Source organism: Callorhinchus milii, unplaced genomic scaffold, assembly GCF_018977255.1.
Source record: "Callorhinchus milii isolate IMCB2004 unplaced genomic scaffold, IMCB_Cmil_1.0 Scaffold5, whole genome shotgun sequence".
Classification (NCBI taxonomy): Eukaryota; Metazoa; Chordata; class Chondrichthyes; order Chimaeriformes; family Callorhinchidae; genus Callorhinchus; species Callorhinchus milii.
Genome location: NW_024704746.1, coordinates 17,873,011 through 17,896,966, shown reverse-complemented (window position 1 = coordinate 17,896,966; position 23,956 = coordinate 17,873,011). Strand labels below are relative to the sequence as shown.

Here is a 23,956-nt window from a genome sequence, read left to right as displayed (position 1 = left end):
CAGCCTCGGCCGGACCTGGAAAGGGGGGGGGAGACCGTTCACTTGGGGCAGGGAATCCTCCCGCGCAGCCCCTATTAGCCCTGCAAGCCAAAGCTGTAACGTGTAGGGGTGGTCCTAGCCGGACAAGCAGCGGGAAAGCTCGTCGGACAGCCACACCAACGGCAAGCCACGCTGGTGTGGCTGCTTCGACTCCGGCAGTCGCACTCTGGGATCCCCAAGCCCTTGGCTCCCTGCCGACCTGCACCGAATACTTTCCGGAATTAGGCAAGCAGGATGCGTCCCTCCAGGGAGAGAGTGTGCATTCCACGCCACCAGTCTGTCGCTGGGAATTCCATCTGTCGGCAAAAATTGTCACATTTCCTTATTTACAGGAATAATTAGGTTTCGGTCACTGAGCCTGCTCTTTTGAAAGCGTTCTGGTCAGAATAAGAGGTCCGGCACTACTTTGTGGACACTGTTCACAAAGTTTGTATGAATTTTGAAGAATCCTGAATTTTGATTATTAATATAACTAGCTGTACCGATGTACGGTGATCTTTCATCCTGAAAATACAATACAAAATTACATTCGTACAGCGCCTTTCAAGTAGGGAGGACATCCCTAGGCGCTGGACAGTCAGGGATTCGGCCCCAAGCTGGGGGTCGAGATCAGGGAGGGTGGAGGGCAGGGAGGATGGCCGAAGGCTCAGTCGAAGGAAGGTTTTGAGCTGTGCCTTGAAGGAGGGAAGGGAGGGAGCCAGGAGAAGGCAATGTGCGATGAAGTTCCATAGGGTGGAGACAGGAAGGCTGAAGGCCTGCCGGCTGATAGCAGGGCAGGCCACAGCTGCTGAGCGGGAGGCGCGGATAGGTTGATATGAGGTCAGCAGATACTAGAGGTAGGGAGGAGCAGGGCTGTGGAGGGCCTTGAAGGCATTGAAAACGATATGAAATCAAGTCATGGCCCTAGTTAGTGACAAATTGTTATTAATCACTGTTTTTGATTGTCTGTAGGTTCTCGTATCCTGAAAAAAAAATCGAAGTGTTTGCAGGCGTTTGATGGTTGATAAGCAGGAGCCAGAAACTGGTACGATTCACTGACTATGAATTGACACTAGATGGCAGGCATGACTCATAAAAACTGGCTTACAATAGTATTAGCAAATACATATGTGATAGTTTCAAAACTTTTATTGTGTTCTTTAAAACAACTAGGAATCGTTCTGTTAAGAATCAATAGTGCAATGCCATTTAAGAAGATAACATTATTTATCTAAAATTAACAGAACATCTATCACAAATTACAATTTAAATAAAAGAAAATCAGGCGTCAGGTTTTGAGAATCACAAACTCAGGGCAAAAGCATACAGGCATGCAAGAGCGAGACAAACATCTTTCAAGTACAATTTTTGTTTTCTTAAAATGCCGTGGTTGTGTCAATATATTGTACATTTCAAATATCCCTGCAGAAAATGCACAGTGGCAAAAACAGTTATAGAAATCTATAAATGTTGCAAGTTTACAATACAGAGCTAAAACCAAAAAAAATTGTGTTCTGGTCTTTCATTTGGTTTATAAAAAAAGCTTCAGAAAAATAGAATTCATTGTATTTGCACTACAGTTGATTTGGAGAATTGCTGACATGATTTAACATAATAAATAAAAACGTATTTTGCCTGTAGTGCCCGAAACGTCTAGTTTTTAGTGAGGCCTGTCCTGTACACCATCAAATTTAAATGGAAAATAGCTATAAGATACCTGAATTTTGCGCATTTGTGCATTTGTTTTTTTCTAGGAGAAAAAGAGAGCTACCTGCAAAGTACCTTTATTTTAAAAATAAATTAAATAGCTGTTGCACTAAGTTGTCATGGCTTTGCATCCATAATAAAACACATACACACACACACACAGCACACAAAGATCTGCGGGCAGACAAAGTTGCACTCTACCCAGGATTTAGATGGACAACTCCTCCAAGCCCAAGAACTTCTTAGCATGTACATTACCTGGGAAGGAAATTTTCAAAATGTAAGCAAACCTTGTTTTATGAAATGGTATTTGTACCAGAATACAAAGGGAAGACTGGGCTCTGAAATATTACCATAAATCAACGCTGATTTCTGCACAATATGCAAAATACTGAATCCAAGCAGTAAGGGGACCTCGCAACTTCAATAAATGAGCGATAATGATTGAACTCAGTGCCAGGCCTCACTATACTAGCTTGATTTAAATCCTCAGTTGTTTTGATGGCAAAAAGGAGGTCATAAGCATCATGAATGTAGCAGCCACTTATTAGAAAAGGTCTTTTATATCACAATGTTCTACAAGTGCGCATGCTCGTGCTTATGTTACAGAACAATAGCCAAAGTTCCTAGATAATTTACCAGTTGGTATGGATCCAGTCACGATACATTAGTTAAACAAAAACTCTCCATTCATTTGTAGCTAATGCACAACATTCCTCCACTATCTAATTCCTAGTACTTTTATTATTGACTTGTTTTTAAATAGAGTTTCAAAATCAAGGTTTTTCCACTTGCCTGATTATTACTTTACCAGCTTTTAGTTATCCGGTCATGGGGTTGCAATGCATAAAAATCTGGGAATTCTGCCCACTTAATATCTAGTTGATGCTCAGAGTTGCACCTGAGATGCAAATGCAATCATTTAGAAGCACTAAAATCTGCTGATAAAATTACCCTGTTGTGCTATTTTACCAATTTGTGGGAACGGAAAAGAAAAGAGGAATAATTCCTTTCTCTTATGAAACTGTAAGAGAATTAGAAAAAAATAGAAACCTACAAATCACATTCAAACAGCCTTTAAAAGATAAGTATAATTACTTCTTATGAGGACATTTTAAATTTCCATGCATTTCAGCCTGCAAAACCGAGCACTGCTTGTGATAAGACTGCTAAGGATCTCAAGCATTTATGGGTAAAGGAGATGCCAATAAGGATCTTCAGTACAACTGCTCCACTGCATGTGTTATTTACTTAAGTAACTGAAGTTTCTGTGAATTACTTCTCTCCTGGAGAGGCCTGTAATTTCATGTCTCTGCTTGCACCCAGTGCCAATTTGTAAATGAGTTTAATGGGATAGGCTCAATGCTATTCCCAAAGCAGCACCGTTCATTCTTGTGTATTACTGTAGGCTTTCCTGTTTTGTCTGTCTCCGGATCAGCCTGTAGGATAGCTTGAAGCACCAATTTCATTTCAAATAAATAAAGCACCTTCAGGTTCCATCTCGTTTACCACTGCAATATGGGTCATCAGAGTGCAAGAGCAGAGTTACAAGGAAATTCACCAGATTGATATCTCCCTTCCCAGATAACATCTCCCTCCAGGGAACTTATTTTTGCACAACAGACATTGAGGAGTGCTTTGTACTAAAATTAGTCTCTGTAGCATTTCTTATTTGAAAGTCATTCATTACCAGGCAAATAAAAAAACAATCAACTTTGAAATGCATTTTTTTCAACAAAAACAATAGCTGAAGTTGGCACTGGGAACCAGACACTGAGGTATTCTATACATTAAATTAATAGTTGAAGAGTCTGAATCTTCCCTTGCTACAAAAACACAACGATAGTGGTATGGTACTATGGAGTGGCATGACTTGGGTTTACGCCCATACATTGCAAGCTTTTGATTTCAGCTGTGATACCAAGAGGAGGGGCTAAGAGGGAGAAGCGATCTTCCAACAGGGAGGTTCCCACAGCGAGGACGGGATGAAGTCAGAGTTTGGCGCAATAAGCTGCTCTTGCACATTTTACAGTGGTCAGTTCAGGGCCAGTGAGTGCCCAGTTCAGGGCCAGTATTGGGAGAGAAGAGATCTGGAAAAAATTAGATTGAAAAACAGTCCGGAGAGACCTAGACAGCTGAAAAAATTGAAAAACGAGTTTAAAAAAAACGGAAGGCTGGATGGGGAGCGGGTAATTAAATCCGAACATTTACAAGTAAAGGATGTGTGAACAAAATGGTCAATCCGTAACAGACATTTATAAGACAACCAGTAATTAACACTTAGTTAATTAGTTACAACAACTTCAGACCTTTTTAAGGACACAAGTTTGCTTCTTTTTTAATATAGTTTTTCCAACAGTTGTGTTAAGTACCTTGATCTAGTTATACAATATTTCCAGTCAACTGGCAAACAAACATTCAGTTGCAAAACTGCTACATATAGTTTGCTCAAATACTTTATATTCCTGGGCCAAAAGTAGAATTTGAGTTAAAGTCTTGATTAAACAGATCTTTAACTTCAGAGGGCAGTGTATCAAACAGATGATCTTCAACAATAAGTCCACTTTTCTTTAGAAGGCGACACTGGCCTAACTCTGCTGGAAGTCTGTCTAGGCAGTTTCCCTTCAGCTCGAGCTGTGTAAGCTGTACAAGCTGGCCAATTTTCTCTGAAATTGAAGTAATGCAGTTTTGTCCCATATTCAAACTACGCAATTTTGTGCACTTAAAAATGTGCTTTGGCAAAACTTCTACTCGGTTTCCTGTGATGGCAAAATACTGTAAATTCTGGAGAGACATGATTTCTGAGGGAATTGTAGAAATGCCATTGTGACTAACATCCAAGTATCTGAGCTTCTGCAAATTGAAGAGAGCCAAGGGCAGAGATTCTAGTTTATTCTGAGATAAATAAAGCATCTCGAGGTTTTTCACAAGACTGATAGATGAAGGAATGGTGATGATATTGTTGTGCCACAGCTTTAGACAAGTTAAGCGCTTGAGATGCTGGAAACTTATCACCTCTTCAATCGTACGAATGTTATTGGACTTCAAATCCAGTTCTTGCAAGTTGGTCAAACTGAAAATAGCATGTGGAATTCGATCCAACTCAGAGTTCTGCAACTCCAGTTCAGTTAGATTAATCATCTTCTTTAAGCTGTTCAGCACTAAAAGTTTAGTTCCATCATTATGAATCACAAGACTGGTAAGATGTGGTGCAACATCTGTAACATTTGAAGGAACTTTGGTCAGATTACTTTTAAGGTGCAAGATCTTTAGGTGTTTCAGTTCTCGTAAAGACTCTAGAGCTATCATCTTGTTGTTTTCTGAGTTTAGATTACCAACTAAATACATTTCTCGCAGATTTTTGAGCAAATAGACCCAGGTAGGAATTTCTGCAACATCCGTGAATTTGATATGTAGACATCTAAGGTGATCTCGGAGAAAGCTGAAGGCAGTTTGTTCTACTTTAGCAGGACAATGATAAAGGTGCAGTTCTTGAAGATTAGTCATTTGGGAAATTTTGGCAGGAATCTTTGCCTCAGGAATCAGTTCTAGCTTCAGTACGTCAAGGTCCGTCACGTCAAATACAGCATCTGGTACCCCTGAGAGCATGAAGAGATGCAATTCCTGGTTGTCTTGAGCGTTTCTGGAGACATGCTGCTTGAGTTTTTCATAAGTCCATTCATGGTTCAAGCTTAGCTCACGGAGTTTGTTTTCACTCACCTCAGATAGAAATACACCAAACCGTTTAGAATAAAGTTGATCGTATTGATCGACCATGTGCAGCAGAAATGCAAAGTCATTTTTAACATCTGGAATGTCACTAAAGCTACTTTCTTCACGAACCTTTTCAAATGAATATTCCTTTAAGGGTCGTCTGAACAGCCAGAATAAAGTGTATATGCAAACCATTCCATAAACACATATCAGGGCGATATAACTAATTAATAATTTTCGTAGCATAAAAGCCATGTTGTGCGTACAGTAAAACTCAGAGTATCCAGTCAAACGTTGCACCTGTTCATCTGGTTTGCAGACGTGATCAAAACTTATTGAAGTTACAAAGGTTAGAGTGTAACATAAAATAAATATAAATTTCATTGTCTTTATGACTGTTTGGACAGCATACAATTTGTATATTAAAGCACTATCTTCCACATGCGCACGGAATTTACGAACTTTTTCAAAAAGGGCTTTGGCTTGCTCGCCATCTTTCTTGTCTAAAATAGTCATGCTGGGAACTTCTACAACAGGTTTTTCAGCTGAGAACTTAGGTCCAGATCTAGATATCATTGGTGTACTGGGACTCTCTTCTTCACTGCTGGTTGATAAATGTTTTGCCACAGAAGACTTGAAACGTTGTTTGTTCTCCTCTGAATCCTCACACGCCGTTTCGGAAAGTGCCTTTGTGGTCCATGGAGACTCGAAACACTTCCCCAATATGGAGACAAAATGTTCAATCTTGGAACTGGTTTTGGGATACTTGAACCAGAAATTGCTGCTGACCATCAAAATGAGTGTGTGGATGAGAGCTAGATAGGGAAAATACTTTGAGTACCAGGGCAAGGCCACGTGATAACATAGTTGATTTACGAAAACATATTGCTGATAGTCCAAGTGAGTTTTACATCTGAAGCTCGGGTTAGTTTCTTTGTGCGAGTCAACGTTCATCATGGATACAGTTTCAGGAAAAAGCTGGCCTTCTTCTTCTGTAGCATGACTGATTTCCAATGCAGAGGTAGTGGTTTGTTTCTGTGGTGCAGCACTGGTCTCAGGAATAGTTGCACGGTTTTCAGCTACCTCCAACCTAGGAAGACACACAACTTGGTCTTTGGTCAGTTGCATGGTGCCCGCGAAGATAGCCAACATTAGCATTACGATAGCTAAATAGTCCATGAAAACATCCCACCATGGCTTCAGGATCCGATAGGTTGCTTGTATGTCATTAAGCGATGCTACTTCTGTGAGGGTAAACATTCCTGTAAAAGTGCAAGAAGAAATTCTGGGATTACTTGAAATAAACACCAGCATATTTTAATTTCAAGATCTATTTTTTCCACCCCCACAATAATTCTCTCTCATACCATTTCCAAATAATTAGTTATCTGTGAATTAGTTAGTAAGGATGTCTGCGAGTTGACCAGCTATTTAGATATAATCACAAGCTAAACACTAAATGATGAACATATAATGACAAAATCCCTCCCGTTTTTTTTTCCATTTTTCACCACTCATCTTTATCACCTTTCATTTTGGATCACTGTAACAGAATGTGTAACATTGGACAGTGGGTGACAAATAGCATTATTGGTTTACCTTCCAGGAATTGTGAAAAGCGACAGTTAACTGATGGTTTTGGCAATAAAAGTGCCTGGGACAGACACCTGATTCTTGCACTTTTTACAAATTGGACATCAACAATTCACAAATTAGAATTGCTCACGATACAAGATATTGGTATTTCTTTGACAGATATAATTTTGCAAACATGGGTAAGCTTTTCTTGGATACTTATATATAGGCAGACTTAAAGAACAGCACTAATGAAATAAATTAAGCTTAAAAAACAGAGGCATTGTCACTTTGAGGAGTTACTAATCATTAATCTTTCACAAATGCTGAATGAGGGCAGTTTTGGCTTGTATATGAAGGCCTAAAAACAAATGAATAGCAGTGTGCTGTATCCTGTTTCTCATATAGACATGAATGAAATCTAAAAGCTTAGTACAGTCAGTTGTCAACCATGAGTTGTCAATAAACCTGATGTATAAGATTTCATTTCCATTCTTTTGAATCCTTCTAATTGGCAATAAATATAGTGAACTTGAACATAGAGACAAGGGACCACATAGCAATACCACAATTAAGCAATGGGTCAAGTCAACTGCTCAATTCAGCAACCACAAAGTCACAAAATGTGGTACCACTCCCAGTATCTGCAGTGTTCAGTTTGCAAATGTTTAAAACAACAACAACAACAACAAGATTCCATTTATAAAGCGCCTTTCACGTCAGGAGGACGTCCCAAGGCGCTGCACAACAACAACAACTTGCATTTATAGCACCCTTCATGCGGGGTAGTGTCCTGGAGATAAAAAAAAAGTATAAAGAGCTGCCATGTGCCAGTAAATGGTCTGAAATGCTGTACACTGTCCAGCGTCTTGGGACGTGAAAGGTGCTATACAAATTTAATCTTGTTGTAATTTAAGATTTTTTTCTCTTACTATTTGAGACATCAACAATTTCAGTGTAAATGTTTCTGGGCTTTCGCGACCTCAAAACAGTTTTGCTAGTAAAGAAAATTTGCTTTTGATCCTTAAGATTCACTACTTACATTGCTAACTCTAGGGGGAAAAAAGAGCACTTGTATAATCTGTGGGCAGAGGGTGAAAGTCTCTGACACAGCAAGTACCTGTTAATGCTCTTGGCCTAAGATTCATATTACTGTCCCCACAGATATCCTCGTGCTTGATTCTAGTGGCCAATCTTTCGTTTTCACCGGGCTTGGTTGGGATTTTGCACCCATCACTGGCCAATTAGAAACATAATTCCTTTTATCTTTCAAATAATCCTCTTAATCCTTCCCATTTGCGATTCTTTTCAATTCATTTTGTGCGTCTGGTTCCACCAGCTGTGTCAGCATTTCCCACCCCAGTTGACGCTGTGCAGGCACTTCAAATATCTCCCATTCAGATGAGCAAGTGCCAGAAATACTTCAAAATGGTTGCTTAGCATCTGATTTTAAAACAAAATAAAATCACAAACCTATTTTACTCCCCATGAATTCTTTCGAGATGCTGAAGTTCCTAACAGGTCTAGTAAATATTATAAAGGTTAAAAATCCTTCAGGATTTGCCCGTTTTAAGATTATTTCACTATCGTGTAAATTACTTTAATAAAAAGCTAATGGGAGCATTGGTTCAATGTAAGCAACAGTGGTATGTGCCGAGTCGTGTTTACAAAATGTGATGCAAGATTAGGGGTAAAAATAAAATAACAGAGTCTGTGAGCACACTAGAGCTGTGACAGGATTGTGAATTATCCAAGTTTAGAGCATTCCAGGTTTCTTGACCACATTTGATTGTTAATTGTCACCACTTTCAGTCCTACTGATAAGTAATCTCGATAATGCTTTGATACTTTCTGAAGTCCGATTCCTCAATTCTAACCTGGTAACTATGATTAAATGAGAAGAAGTGAAGCAATGCGGCTACTGGCATATCACATCACTCATGTAGAGACACATTCATAAGCTGTGAAGCAGCTCAGTATGTGAGTGACTCAGTTCTGCCCAGTCTTATACCCGACCTTTAGCATTTTCCAGACTACTCTTCATTTAATAGAACACAGGGAACTGAGTCAAGTACAACATGGGTTAGAGATAATGTCAAATTGATACAATTACCACCATAGCCTTTCAAAAAAACACAATTAGGCTTCAAAACATATGACTGTTAACACATTTTTAGTACAGAGATCAGCACTCACCATTGAGACTAATCAGGGGGATCACCTTGGAGACAGCCCTGAGCCAGTGGTGTCAGGGATAAATAATCCTTGCATTTGATATAGCGCTTTTCACGTCGGGAGGATGTCCCAAACGCTTCACATAACACACTGTAAAGTGAATTGACTGTATATTTGTGGGCGAACGCAGCAGCCAATTGCGCACAGCAATGTCCCACAAACAGTCGTAGATTGAAAATGACCAATTTATTATTGTTTTGGGTTTTTTGGAGGGATTATTATTAGGCTCTGTGTGGAGTAAGGAAACTTGCCCAAGGTTTCGCCCTCTGCCTGGGATTGAACCCAGGTCTCTCACTTGCAAAGCGAGTGCTCTAACCACTGAGCTACAGGACTACAGGATGGGAGACATAATGATTGACTTAGCTTTAATGTCCACCCACCCATTCATTGCCCTCACAATGTTGGCCTGAGCAACTCTTTCAACTGTTTCAAAAGCAGTTGTCTCAAAAATCCCATTGACATCTACTGTTAAGTTAGAAATAATCAAAATATAAGTCAAATAAGCAAATGAAGCAAAAACATAATAATGATTCTTTTGGGAATTGTTTGTTGAAATAAAAAAAAACTCATTAGCTCTGTTATACCCTTTGCTTCTACAAGCCTTGACAAATGAGTGGATAGCACATAAAGATCATGGACACATCACTTTCATATATCATTTTCAATATATCTTTGTGACTGAAACTCTCAGATTCAATGAAAATACTTCCTATTTGATCAGACCAACTGAGGCAATCAACTGACCACTCAAGGTCACACATCAATCTGCCGGACTGAAGAAACTTATGACATACTGGCCAAACGTTTTCGCCAGCCAATTCAGGCAATCGCTCCCAGCAGTATATAAAGTTACGCTTGCCACTTGCCAGAGCAAGCAGCCAGGGTCGTCAACATGCCACTCTGAAAGATACACTATTTGCCACAGTGTTTCATGTGCAATGTGTATCATGCCAACAACGTATGGGAATGTCCTGCAAATGAACAAATGCTATATAAAACAACAATCTTATCATTTGCAGATAAAGCATTTAGACAAAAAGCCAGAAACTGCCCCCCTCTAAACCTGAAACACAACATTTGCTTACAGTACCTACCAAATAATAAGAATCCTTGCATTTGGTATAGCGCTTTTCACGTCGGGAGGACGTCCCAAAGCGCTTCACAGAACACACTGTAAAGTGAATTGACTGTATATTTGTGGGCGAACGCGGCAGCCAATTGCGCACAGCAATGTCCCACAAACAGTCATAGATTAAAAATGACCAATTTATTGTTTTTTTTGTTTTGGAGGGATTATTATTAGGCGTCAGGAGTAAGGAAACTTGCCCAAAGTTTCGCCCTGACCGGCCGGGAATTGAACTCAGGTCTCTCACTTGCAAAGCGAGTGCTCTAACCACTGAGCTACAGGACACCACGAGTCTCAAGTCTCAAATGATAGCACTCTTGCTGTTGCGTCAGAAGGCTGCGGACTTGAGACACAACCCAAGACATGTGCTAACACTCCAGTGCAGCATTGAGAGAATGCTGCATTAGTTAGCTCTCATCATAGATACGTTTTCAAAATAACCTGTTTACACAGGTTAGCTTTCATCAGTAGACTCAATACATTTGAACCATTCATAACACGTTGTTTCTCCCAATTGGTTTGAGGAACCATTGTCTTGAAGTCTTGGTTTTATATCCATTGATGATTACCAAACCAGACCTTGAATCAGTAGCTGTTGTGAGTGGTGTAAAAAGCCAAAGTGGGAATACAAGCTTCCAGAAGCAGTTCAAAGAAGCAAGTGGTCAACAAGATTTCTCACTCATACACAAAGTACCAGGTTTACACAAATGCGAAATCCAGACTATTGGATCTTTGATAACCAGAGATATGAACCCTCTGTACGTTAATCCAATAGAAAGCAGGTTTCACACGTTGATTGGCTTTGAATGCAAGTACCAAACTTTATTAAATATTTGGTATTTACGTATCACCTTTAACACAGATTAAACATTCCAAAGTGCTTGTCAAATTATAACTGATTTAGAAAGGAAAGTAAATATTATGCAGGCAAACACCGCCGATCAGCTATTGGTTTGAGATACCATTGTCTGCAAGTCTGTGGTTTTATATCATGCAAGTTCAATAATCAACTATTAACTTTAGTTGTAAATGGGGCTTCCCATTCCCCACTCTCAAGCTTTTCATTGTACATATGAAACTTTGGTTTCATCTCCAGCCCATTGTTCATCCAGAGGCCATTAAAAGAGAGGGAAAACCTCGCCATTTGGCCCATAGCCTGTGGCAAATTAACTATCACTGCTGCTACAGATAACAGTTTCCACTTCTGGAACAGCAGTATCCCTTTACTTCTAAAACTGCACCCAGCGTCAATAAATTTCTGGCAACTGCAGATATAAAACGCTGCACAGACACCAAGGTACATTTGAAAGTTGATCACTTGTTTGAAATTATTTTCATTTTAAATTACAAACACAAAATACAAATTCACACAGTTTAGTTATTCTACAAGTGATAAAATTAAATGCGATTCCAATGAACAGCATTTCCTAAGCAGTTATTGTAATATAAAAACAATTAAAGTGAGATGAAGTTCCAATGGTTTGTCTAAATTCAAATATTATTATTCTGCTATTTCTGTTACATTAATCAGATATGCCCATATCATTTTAAAAAAAATTACGACTATACTGAAATACAGCAGAACTGTAAAGCTGACAAATAAAACGCTTGCTTAAAATCTACTGATCTTATCCAAGCATTTGGGCGTTAGCACAATTTTTTTTAATGTGAACTGAGTAGATAGTAAGCTAAGTAAGGTTAAGGCCCTAAAATGGTGAAAATTATAATATAAAAAACCCTCACAAATTTCACTACAATAAACCCAGAAAATGCTGGAAATCCAAAGAATCAGTTACCGGGAGCGGGAAAATTTCATGGTGAGTCAACCTCAGGAAACGGTCTCACAACAGTATGATTTTCCATCTATGGGTGACCTGATCTATTTAGTGCCAACTTGAGGGGAATTTCATGCTCATGTTAGGTAAGAACTGGTTTCATACTCATAGAATCTTTGGCTCAGGTGAAAAGTGCTAATATGGCACACACAAGTCAGAGTCCCAACTCAGCTTCTTAAAATGTTATTAAATCTCTGAAAGGTTACCACTTGATTAATAAAACTAACAGGTGTTGAGACAAACCATAAAATACTGCAGATACTGGAAATCTGAAACAAACACAGAAGTTGCTGGGAACACTCAGCAGGTCAGACAGCATCTGTGGAGAAAGGAAAGTGAGTCAACGTTTCGGGTCCACGGATGAAGGGTCGTGGACCTAAAACATTGACTCGCTTTCCTTTCTCCATCAATGCTGCCTGACCTGCTGAGTGTTCCCGGTGACTTCTGTTTTTGTAACAGTTGTGTTGAGAGTCTGCCACAAGTGACAATGCAGTCATGTTGCAGCTTTGGGTCAGTTGTTCATCTCCTCGAAAGGGTATGGCCTTCTGGCTAAGATTACTAACCAATCAATTCAGGCCTTCTTATTGGTTGATAAAATTAGAACAGTAGTTGTACAGTCTCAAGGTTTTGGTGTAAATTACCCAAATGGTTGTAATCCATGGCTGAGGCTACACAATAGGCTATTCAACACATCCTTATTGCTGCCCCAGCTAAAATCAGACAGCTCAACACAGACCAGGGATCAAACCTAGGGATTTCCAATGTTCCTGAATTTTATTCCAAATACTGTAATGACTTTACAAACTGAGCCACTGGGGTGCTTAACAAGTGAAATTAAAGCAGTGTTTATACTTAGTGATATTTGTCCTAAGAAAGGCAGACACCTTAGGACCATCTGTACTTTCATTACTCACTCACAAACAACTTCTCAGCTGTAATCAAACTAGCACGACAGCACATAAATTCTTCATGTTCAGCCTTCCATGGCATCATGACGTTCTAGTCCAATGGCTTGGTGAAAGAGGGGTGTCTTGCTCATCAGCTCCATCCACAATAGTGCTGGAGCAGAAACCCATGCTCAGATTTAGATTTGACAAGGACTGTATAGCAACCAAGGTCTTTCATGGGAGAGACTGGCAATAGGAGGGGAGAAGAGTCAAGAGGAGGAAAACCTCCAGGAAAATGGCAGTACAATATGCAAGTTGAAATGCAGATGCCAAACCAAGACTGCACTGCAAAAGGATTACTGTATGAATTTAAGACTTCAAAATGACTGCGTAAAATCTTTTCAAAAGACCACTTATCTTTGTGTATTAGATGAGAATTCACTCTCTCCAGAGGTTATCTTACTCCTATTTACTTATGTAACTTATGTAAGCAGGAATTGATTGCAAGCAGATTACAAAACAATTGTTCTGGAATTCATTACAGATTCTAAATTTCCTATGTCAAAATTGTTTCCATTTAATACACTTGTGCAAAACACTCTGCCATAGGTTGAACTATTTCCACTGAGAGCTGCATTGTATAGTCTGTGATGAAATAACACCCAGAAGATATGACATAATGGTCCTATTCTCTCTCCATATATGGGTATAACTGAACATGCTTTCTGTTTAAACTCTCCCAACAGCTGTCTTCCCTTCATGCACGAACAGAAAATCCCACGCTACAGAAATGTTCCTTTAGCAACCGCACCACCAGCAACAAACACAAGTGCAAGACTAAATAAGATGACATGTATAGGCAAGAGCCAATAGTTTTGAAAAGACACATCTAGAGCATCACCAAATGCTGCATCGCCTCAGTTTACTGACGTGAATCTCACTTTTATTGATACTTTCCAACTGTGAGAAACATGCTTTTTGTTCCTGATTATATTTCTTTTTTAAAATATGTCAAAAATCGGTAGGATGTATTACTTATCTAACATACAGAGCTGAAATATCAAGTAGATTGGTTCATTATTTGGATAAATATCATTGGCAACTAAATATTATCAGTAATGTATGCCATATCTTAAGAGATATGGGTGAGAGGAAGTGTGGTTATGTTGGGTTATATTCACTCTAGTGGTTTTCTAAACCACCCAGTTCTTTGTTTTATCCATCTTTTCTTGAAGTCCAGACTAGTGTTCTGGGAAGCTACCTTGTGTGAGGAGTGCTATATAAATGCATGTTGTGGTTGTTGAAGTCCAAATTATAATGCCACAGTCAGCAGAGTTCCGGTGGTACTTTATTCAAGATACATACATGAGCTGGCAGTGTTGTGCTATTTAACTCAAGGCCCGATGACAAGCAAACCTTTCTCACCTTTACTAAACAATCCTACTCCTGCACTTTTACCAAGAGTCACCAGATAGTGATCAGAAGCAGAAACCATGGTTAAATTTTTCCCTTTCTAGCCTAGGGTAGCTCATGCCAACTGAAGCTCTTCAATGCCCACACCAATTAATTTTAAGTGGATCTTACCAATTCACTGACAGGCAGTTCATAAAAATTGTCCCCTTATATTGGTATTTCACCAATGACAGCACAATATAGTACTGTAACCATTCTGCAGCTTGAACTTACTTTTCTAAATAACTCAAAACAATGATACCTCAGCAGCTGTGAGAGTGGCTTTAAAAGTTTGGGAAAAGATACAATCTTTCTTTCCCCATATCAGCTCCAACCTTACTTCTCAGCCCTTCTTATTTCTCTAAAACTGGAATGAAAGATAAATTGAAGCTGGATGACTAGTTAAAACACAGTTCAATTCCTCCAGCTTGTTTTATACAGTTGATCAACACAGGTTGTAATTTTTTTTAAAAAAAATCCATCAACAGTGAATGTCCTTCAACTTGTCCTTCAGACTTTTCTCAGCAGAATTTCTTGGTTAATCTTCTATCAGGTTATTGTATTTTGCAGTAAACCTGCTTCACTTGGCCGTAAATGCACATGTGATTTCGTAGGCACTTTGTAAATATGCTTCCTTGCATTAGATCTTCACTATTCTTATAAATTAGCACATTAAAAGGTACTGTAAAAAGAGAGGGACATGTGGGTAGAAGCAAAGGATACAAATTGGATAACTGTGGATCATCTCTGTGGTTTAAAGAACGAAAAGCAAGTTTTAACTGATTAATAGATGACAAAGTCCAGATGTGTTATACAACATTCCACACAAGGGTCATTCAACAGTAAGAAATCTAGAAACAAATAACTGGTTTAGAATTTCACTGTTCTAGTGGATCCAAATAACTGATTTTCAACACAGAGTATAAATCTGTGTAAGTGCAAACAATATATCAAAATTATCATTCCTGCTTCAAAACAAATTTTGGGTTGATTTTTCAAATGCTGAATAATGAATAGCCACTGATTTACCTTAATTCTCTTGTTGCTTACGACAAACAAACAGCTGTACAGATTTCAATAGGAATTTCATCTGTTTTTTAACCAAACACCCAGATAATCTTGTTTGGTTTAGGCTACACACTTCACAATCTGATTGTGAAGGACCTTTAGTCCTAGCTTTTATGGACATCACCCAAGTACTGTTCACAGAAAGCTGCACACAGTGGAATGACCCAGTACCTGCATCATTACGAGCAAAAAGGTCAACTAGAGAGAACAGAGAACAGATTTGATTCACCTCCTCCCAACCTATGATCAAACACTGACTTTTGATCACGAAAAGAGGACACTCTCAAGTGTGAGAACAGTTATGGTTGCCATAGGAGTCCTCACTGAATTTGATAGGTCCTAGTCAAAAAAATGAAAACTGCAGTCAACCACGGTTCTAGCTTTCAGCACCAAGAACAAAATGGCTAAGTGGAGAATGCAACATTACTACCAGAAACAAGCATCCGTATAAAATATTGCAAATAAACGCTATTTGACTTAAATCCGGTTGGCACACTAGATCTGTGTTACAGTCAGAATACATAGTTATCTGTTAAGTTTTTGTCAAGCAAAAGTATAGTGAATCCCAGTTTATAATATGCATGAGCTCAGAAAGGCAAATCATGGGATGTTTTGGGGAAGCCAAAATGGCTGATCAACAAGTCATCAGATCGCCGCCATTGCTTCCTGGGCAGTGTGCACACGCAGCACACAGGAAGTGACTTAAACAGTGACCTGACGAGTAGGAAGTCAGTCACATTGATTTTCCCGTGTTAGTTGGTGTTTTATCTTTCTGCGATGATGTGATGAAGCCAAATATTTACACCTTCCATCAGGAATCTCTTGAAATAAATCATTGCACCACATTGCAGCTTATTACAAAATGCAATGGCCCCCAAAGACAACAGTAGTATCTTGAATCCAGTAACCAAATAATTATATTCCTCTACAAATTTCCACTTTCTCTCCTTGCCTGGTTTAGATGCCCGCAACCTTGCCTGGATGGCAAGGCAGCCATGCAACAAATTCCGAGGTCTCTGACAAGTTCCCTCGAAGCACAAGCTTGCAGACTCACCTGCTGAATGCTGAATTTAAATGACTTGCCATCACTTCCAGCAGGATAGTTACACAGAGCAAGAAATGGGATTGATATTTCCTGGTCTCCACAGGGGCTGGACAGAGCTCTGCACAAAAACTACTGACCACATACTCAGTGCTGCCAAATACAATCTTTCAATGTTATTAAAGAGCCAAGGGTGAGAGAGGCTAATTTGGAAAGATTAGAAAAAATATAAAGAGCTGTCAGATGGACTGCCTGAGAACATCCAAACTAAATTTTATTTTGCAATTAAAAGTAATTTTGAAAATTGGCTGCAGTACAGATCTGATTTATATTGCAGCTGATACATTTGCTCCTGAAACCACCTTCCAAGTTAGCTTTGGGAAATGGGCCGTGGAATCAAGCAAATGCCTGTGAAACAGGAGCTAGACTGCACTTTCAGCAGCAATTCGATCCGAAAACAAGAGTCAAATTGATGCTAACTGCAGTATAAATAGGATGTGGTTCTCTCTCTTTGCGTGCAAGAGTAAGATAATTTCTGTCCTTTGCCCTGCCTTTGACAAAATAGCAAGATGAAGCATTTAGTTACCCTTAGATGATCATAAGTGAAAGCATCAACCAACAATGCAAGAGAATCTCACCAGGTATTCAAACTTTTGTTTTGCTTAACTATCTTAGCAAAGAAATGGTGATTAACAAACTTTGCATATAAGACACAGGCCTCAATGAAATGCATCCAAATGGGGAATAAATAGAAGAGGCCTTTGTTAGCTAACCCTTGAAGAGGAAATAGACAATTAACCAAGAACCAATGAAAGAAGGCCAGGAGGTTTTTTTAATAAAAGATTCTGGGAGAACAACTGGTGCCAGTTGATGGTTGTGGTGTTGTGGAGTCCTGTGGTTAGAGCATTCGCTTTGCAAGTGAGAGACCTGGTTCAATTCCAGGCAGGGCGAAACCTTGGGCAAGTTACCTTACTCCACACGCCTCATAATAATCCTTCCAAAAACAATAATTAAATTGGTCATTTTCAATCTACGACTGTTTGTGGGACATTGCTGTGCGCAATTGGCTGCCGCGTTCGCCCACAAATATACAGTCAATTCACTTTACAGTGTGGTCTGTGAAGCGCTTTGGGACGTCCTCCCGATGTTAAAAGCGCTATATCAAAAAAAAATGCAAGGATTGTATTGTTTGAGCTAAGAATAAAAGTTACCTTCCATACCAGTGTGGTGATAATCATTACGGCCTTTAACGGGTGAGACCTAGTTAATATATCTAGCAACTCCATAAGCATTCAGGGTAAATATTGTCTTGGAAACTGTATGAAGGATACAGGGATACATGCAAAGTGATTGAACAAATACTCTGCAAAATACAATGTTTTTGTGATGCAGTAACAAGGAAGTACTCTCTGTGGAAACGTGAGGCCAAGGTTGAATAATGGAACTATGGGGATGGTTATGCTGGATATGCTGGAGATTAACATTTTGTTTCAATAACACTAGGAGTCAGAGACTGTAAAAGTAGCATTCTCCCTGGAAATACATGAGGCTCGTCAGTGGGGAAAAAGTTCCACAATAAGAGGTAACTTAATCTTCCAATGGAAGGAATGGATTTAATGCTTTATGTTCTTTGGGAAATATGCTGGATAAAACGGTATTGATATCAGTAAACTGGGAAAACTGCGAGTTTTATTCTAGTGTTCAAGCAACAGCAAAGACTTGAAATAAAGAACTGCAGTCTTCTTTGAGATGCTTTGAGAACCTAAACAGACATAATGGGCTGAATGGTCATCTTCTGCACTATAAATTTCTATGGTTCTACTGTTGATAATGTACGTTTAAGGTGAGAGGTGGTAGTGATTGGTAAGATGGAAAGACTGACCTAAGACTTGTGAAAGGGGGAAAACAAAGTCAGTCTTTGAACAATCTATATTCTATTACTCCACTGAAAGGCATGATGGACATTAATGATTTAGGTATCGCATTGCAACAAGAATAAAAGCCTTGTATAACAACAACAACAAAGTTACATTTGTATACCACCTTTCACATCGGGTGGACGTCCCAAGGTACTGGACAGACAGAGTTTTGGACCCAAGCTGGGGTCGGGTCGGGGAGGGTGGAGGGCGGGGGGGAAGCAGAGTGATCGAAAGCACGGTCGAAGAAGAGGGTCTTGAGATGGGTCTTGAAGGAGGCAAGGGAGGGGGCGAGGTGGAGAGACTACAGGATGGAGTTCCAGAGGGTGGGGGCAGAGTGGCAGAAGGCCCGCCAATAGCAACAACAAACAATAGCAACAACAAAAACAACTTGGTATTTACATCGTGCCTTTCACGCAGGAAAGTGCCTTTGAGCTGTGGAATCTAAAGGAAAATAGTGAGTACAATGAATCAGTTGGAAAATAGTATACTGTAGTTGGGTAATGAGTGGAGCAGATCATTGATGGGAAGAAGGGATAAAGTGGGAGAGAACGCTCAAGTTGATAAACATGAGTCAGAGGATGAATCATTAATTGAGTGCATACATGAGTGATTAAAGAGGAAACTATGTGTGAACCTAACTTTCCTATCTATGATTCACCAAAAGGCCAATTTCTTCCCTTCATGAATTCAGGGTAAGTCAGAGAACAAATGCTTTCAGGTCCATTTCCAGTGATAGATCGAGCAGTACTGGTGAGGGTCTGAAAGTGGTCAGGGTTCTGTGTAACTCTCAGCTACGAAATGGCACAACACAAGCGAAGAGAGAAACTTGGGATGAAATGAGTAGAACCACACACAGAAAAAGTAGATTTATCAAATCAAGGGCAAAGCGGCAAACACGATAAACATCAAGAATTAAGTGTAAGATGTGTTGAGAAGACAATAAATCAAATGCATTTACAGAAAATGATCATCTAAACAGATGAATAATAATCCTAAATGAGTACTAATAAATGTGTTCAAGTATTGTACATAATGATGAAATGACTCTGTGTGTGATGTGCATGCTATAATTGACCATTCATAGAAAGATTGCTACAATGAGACATTACTTGTGAAAGTAAGGTAAATATTTGCAGAATGAAAAAGTATGCAGTGTTTGACTCCAAGAAATAGATACTTCACAGCACATTAGTGGGAGCGCACCGATAACCTTATTTTCATAGTAATATAGTATAGAAAAGTTATAATACCAGGACTTAGATAATTGAGCTTCAAGGGAGCATTCTACTTCCCCAATTGGGAATATAAAATGTTGAGATTTAGTAAAAGCTATAAAAGATTGAAAGAAAAAAAGTTCTTCACAATCCAGGAGTCATGATTATATACTCAGAATTAGCAAGTTGTTAGGCAGATAAGCATCATTTTGCAATGTCCTCTCAGTTGAAACATGAAATAACCTAAGCAGGGCAGTGAATCTGGTATTTTAAGTAAAGCCCAACGGATCTGATGACTGGAGAATCCATTTGTAAACACTGGAATGTTGATGTTGAATAATTTGGAATACAATGTGTTATTTTAGAGAATTGCTACAGTGCAACAATGGATATTCAAAGTGAAATGCATGCATCCTTCGTGTACAATACACTGCTTAAGGTCTACACACCAATTCAGGTTTAAAATAAACCAAATGCATTCACTTAACTATCATGGGGCAGTCAACCATAGTCTTTTAGACAAGTGTATCAGAGTGCTCGCTTCATTCTGAAATAGGTGGACATCTGGAGCTCTGTGTTTTTTGTAAGAAGCAAGACACCTAATAACTCAGAAAACTAACGAACTAGGCTATTGTATACTGTCATCTAAAAACCTTCATACCTGGTAATACATATTACTAATCATGTTTGAACATGCATACGTATACATATATATATATATATAATATATATAGCCTTGGTGGCATCAAATATATATTACCTATCGGTCAGATGAAGGCAACTTTGCAATGCATGTTACAAGAAGATCAAGTAACTTGCTATTTACAGTTTCAATGATTTTGAACTTTGTGCATCAGTCACGCAAGATTTAAATCCCACGCGTTTCAGTAGGCAAGGGATTCCTGCCCAATGACCTCAATAAAGCCTCTTGTTACTGCAACAAGCCAGTGAATACAAGTGGAAAAGAGTATCCCAATTTCTACTGCAAATAAGCCTATCCTTACTTTGGAAAGAATTGCAGCATAGTACACATTCTACGCACTAATTCTACTTCAGAACAAGAAATTAAATGTGTTCACTTACTTGATTAACTACGGTGGAGAGATGAACTGCAGCCGTTTAGACAAAAATGTCAAAGCGTTGTCTCCATTCTGAAATGGGCGGACAAGGAAGAGGGCTGGAAAAGAGAAGGAACATGAGTAGGAACACTTTGTAGACACCTTAACGCTTTACACAGAAGTAAAACTTACACAAGTATGGAAATGTTTCAATTTTTTTCTTTGTATAGTTGCACTTAGATGCAAATCATCAGACTTGTGCACAGGGAAAGGCGCAAGAGCATAAACACTGATGCAGTGTCCATCAATCAAAACTGAATAAGGATGATGCTGGGATTTGGAGTTTCGGATCATGGCCTTTAAAAGAGCTTGGTTAAAGCTATCTCACCTGTGACGAAGAACTGTAAGCAAGCCACTTTATTGCAGAGCTAATGGACGCAAGGTTTGAAATGAGTGATTTAATCAGGATTAGAAATTTGTGCCCAATTGTATTTGGTGGTTAAGAAATGATTTATACAAAACTTCCCCCTGGAGATATGTGGGTTGGGTGAAGTCCATGATAGGGGAAGCTTATGCAGGGAAAGAGCAATGATGTGCTGGATATCAGATTTCCTTTAAGTTACTAAATTAGAACAGTTTCACTATAGATGTTATTTCTATGAAAAACTTCCGGTCAAATTTTAAACTGAAAGGACTTGACACAGCACTTTTTGGCTTCTCAGAGTCACCAGAGATATTATAGTGCACATTCCAGGAAACCACCCGCAATATCACTGGCCAAGACCTCATTACGGATGATGTATTTTACTTAAGTGCCATTTAACATCAATGTAAGTTTACATACTGTAGACTTGAACAGAATTGATGAGAAAACCTAAAAATCTGGTAGTTTCGGAAGCATCGTCATCCCGCCACTATCTTATTCAGGTTCCTACTGTTCGTGTGAAAACCTGAATTTCAAAGTAAGAACAAATGTTTGCCCTGTTTACATTATTGCTGTGCAGTGCTGTGCTATTCAGCATCTCCGTTAAGACTCACTTGCTTTTACTCTATAATAGACTAGTTGATGTGGCAGTGGAAGCTTTTCGCCTTGTTACTCTGCACACTTGTTCTTTACACTTAAGATTCTCAAGGATGTTACCATGGATGAGTGGTATTCAGAGTAAACCTGATGAGGGAGAAGGGAATAGGTGAGGGGACTAGGAGGGACGGGGGACGTACGAAATAAAATCATGGCACAGGTAGGGTTGAGCCAAATGGCCTCTTTCCATGACTCTAGGTAACATTAGCAATGTATTATGTTATCAATGTTATCTCATGAAGATGCTCTTGTATTGGTTAACTGGCATCAAGTGTTATTTTCCAGAAAATATTTCTAAGCCAAAATTGTCCTTTTTTTAAATTTTGTTTTTCACCTTCCCCAGGAGGGAACCATGAAGAGAGACGTGTAGGTACATATTGTGAGGCAGGTGGTGTGGGGTTCTCTCAGGAATAAACATGATGTCACTCTAACGTCTTTCCAATTCAGGGATCTATGCTCTCAGCTACCAAATACTGATTTTATAAAAACAAGCTACTATTCCGCCACCGTTACTCAGATATTAGATACAGCGCAGTCTTATGACAAATGACAAGATTAGTATGGAACCACAAAACGCACACAATTTGACGATCAAAGAGAGTATTTATTGCGTAATAGCTCAAGGCTCGTCTTTGGGGATAGAGTGCAATGTTCGACGTGAAATGCCCCAGGTTTGCGTCAAAGTTGATAAATTTAGAAGACAGCATTTATGTAAATGGTAACTTACTAAATAGAATGCTCCACACCATCTACCTCCTTTCTGATATTTAGGACTATAACTCTTACGATTATTTAACTCCAAACTCTTTTCAAGTTAAAATATAGTAAATATGTTGCTTTTTTTAAAAAAAAAGCCTCACAACTAAACTAGTTACAAAATGTATCACTAACCTGCAATCATTTGGATTGCCTAGTTAGACAAAATTGACATCCCTTTCTCAGGTAGTAACATTTCTGTACAAAAGCATGATTCCAAATTACATGGAACCACCGGATTTATTATGCGCCTTGAAAAATGTGTGTACAGAGGGAATTACAGAAAATCAATAACCAATTAGATGATTCATTAATAAACTAACAATTTTTTTGTAAACAAATTGTTAAATGCAAAATGAAGGTCACCTGTAATTCTTCTGTACACATGCATTTACACATGGTGCACATTCCACATGTTTATACAAGGTGAATAATAAGTGCACTGGATGACGGATACAAAGTATTTTTTCCATTACCTTCCTAATGTGAGCTACAATGTCCACAGCATAACAGTACACAATTGTGCAGGTTTTGTTTCATAATAATAATACTTTTGCTACTAAAACAGGTTTCGTTACCATGGTTGGCACTAGTTATCTGAAAACTTGGGTTTCTATGATGAAAAATTCAAAAGGAGTATACTATTATCAGCATTGCGTTAAATATCTCCAAACATGAGGTGAAGCAAAACAAATGTCCCTTTTATTATAATAAAAAGAGTGGGAGAATTACATTCCTTTTGGAGATGATAATGCATTGGCAAGGTGCTGAAGAGAATTCCATATATGTATGGAGATCTGCTAAGTGGTATCAAACAACAGATCTGTTTTAATGTTTTGAAAGAACCAATGAAACAGTCGAGGACTGACAAATCTAGTTTCTTTTTCAAATTGCCATGTATTTACATCCATCCCATCGAATCTTTTCATCCTCTTGAACACCTCTATCAGGTCCTCTCTCAATCATCTCAACACTAGAAAGAAAAGCTGCAGTGTGTTCAATTTTTCTTGATAGCTGCATCCACTCATCCCCGGTAGCATCCTTGTAAATCTACACTGCACTAACTCTCTCTAATGCTACACTATATTTCCTGTAATTTCATCACGTGAAGTTGTCTTCAGAAGCATAACTCAAAATTGAATCAATGGTCCAAAACCCAGATTTATACTGCACTTTTCAAATTGACAGTGAAACCTGTATCAAATAAGTGATTTGCTAGATAGTTAAGTGTTATTTGTACTGCAAATTTACAAATACAATATGCCGTAC

General features: G+C 38.9%; 1 protein-coding gene across 5 annotated transcripts in view; it reads right to left on the bottom strand.

Moving 5' to 3' along the window:
- Positions 1-1,152: 1,152 nt before the first annotated feature.
- Positions 1,153-23,956, bottom strand: part of LOC121849193 (volume-regulated anion channel subunit LRRC8D-like) — a 25,467-nt gene continuing 2,663 nt past the window's right edge. For 4 of the 5 annotated variants that reach the window (XM_042335208.1, XM_042335211.1, XM_042335210.1 and 1 more), the window contains 2 exons: positions 20,876-20,969; positions 1,153-6,701 (listed from right to left, as the gene is read on the bottom strand). In XM_042335208.1, the coding sequence (XP_042191142.1) occupies positions 4,183-6,699 (2,517 nt within the window). In that variant the 5' untranslated portion in view covers positions 6,700-6,701; positions 20,876-20,969 and the 3' untranslated portion in view covers positions 1,153-4,182. The remainder of the gene's footprint in view (positions 6,702-20,875; positions 20,970-23,956) is intronic. The other variant, XM_042335212.1, reaches the window with a different exon arrangement.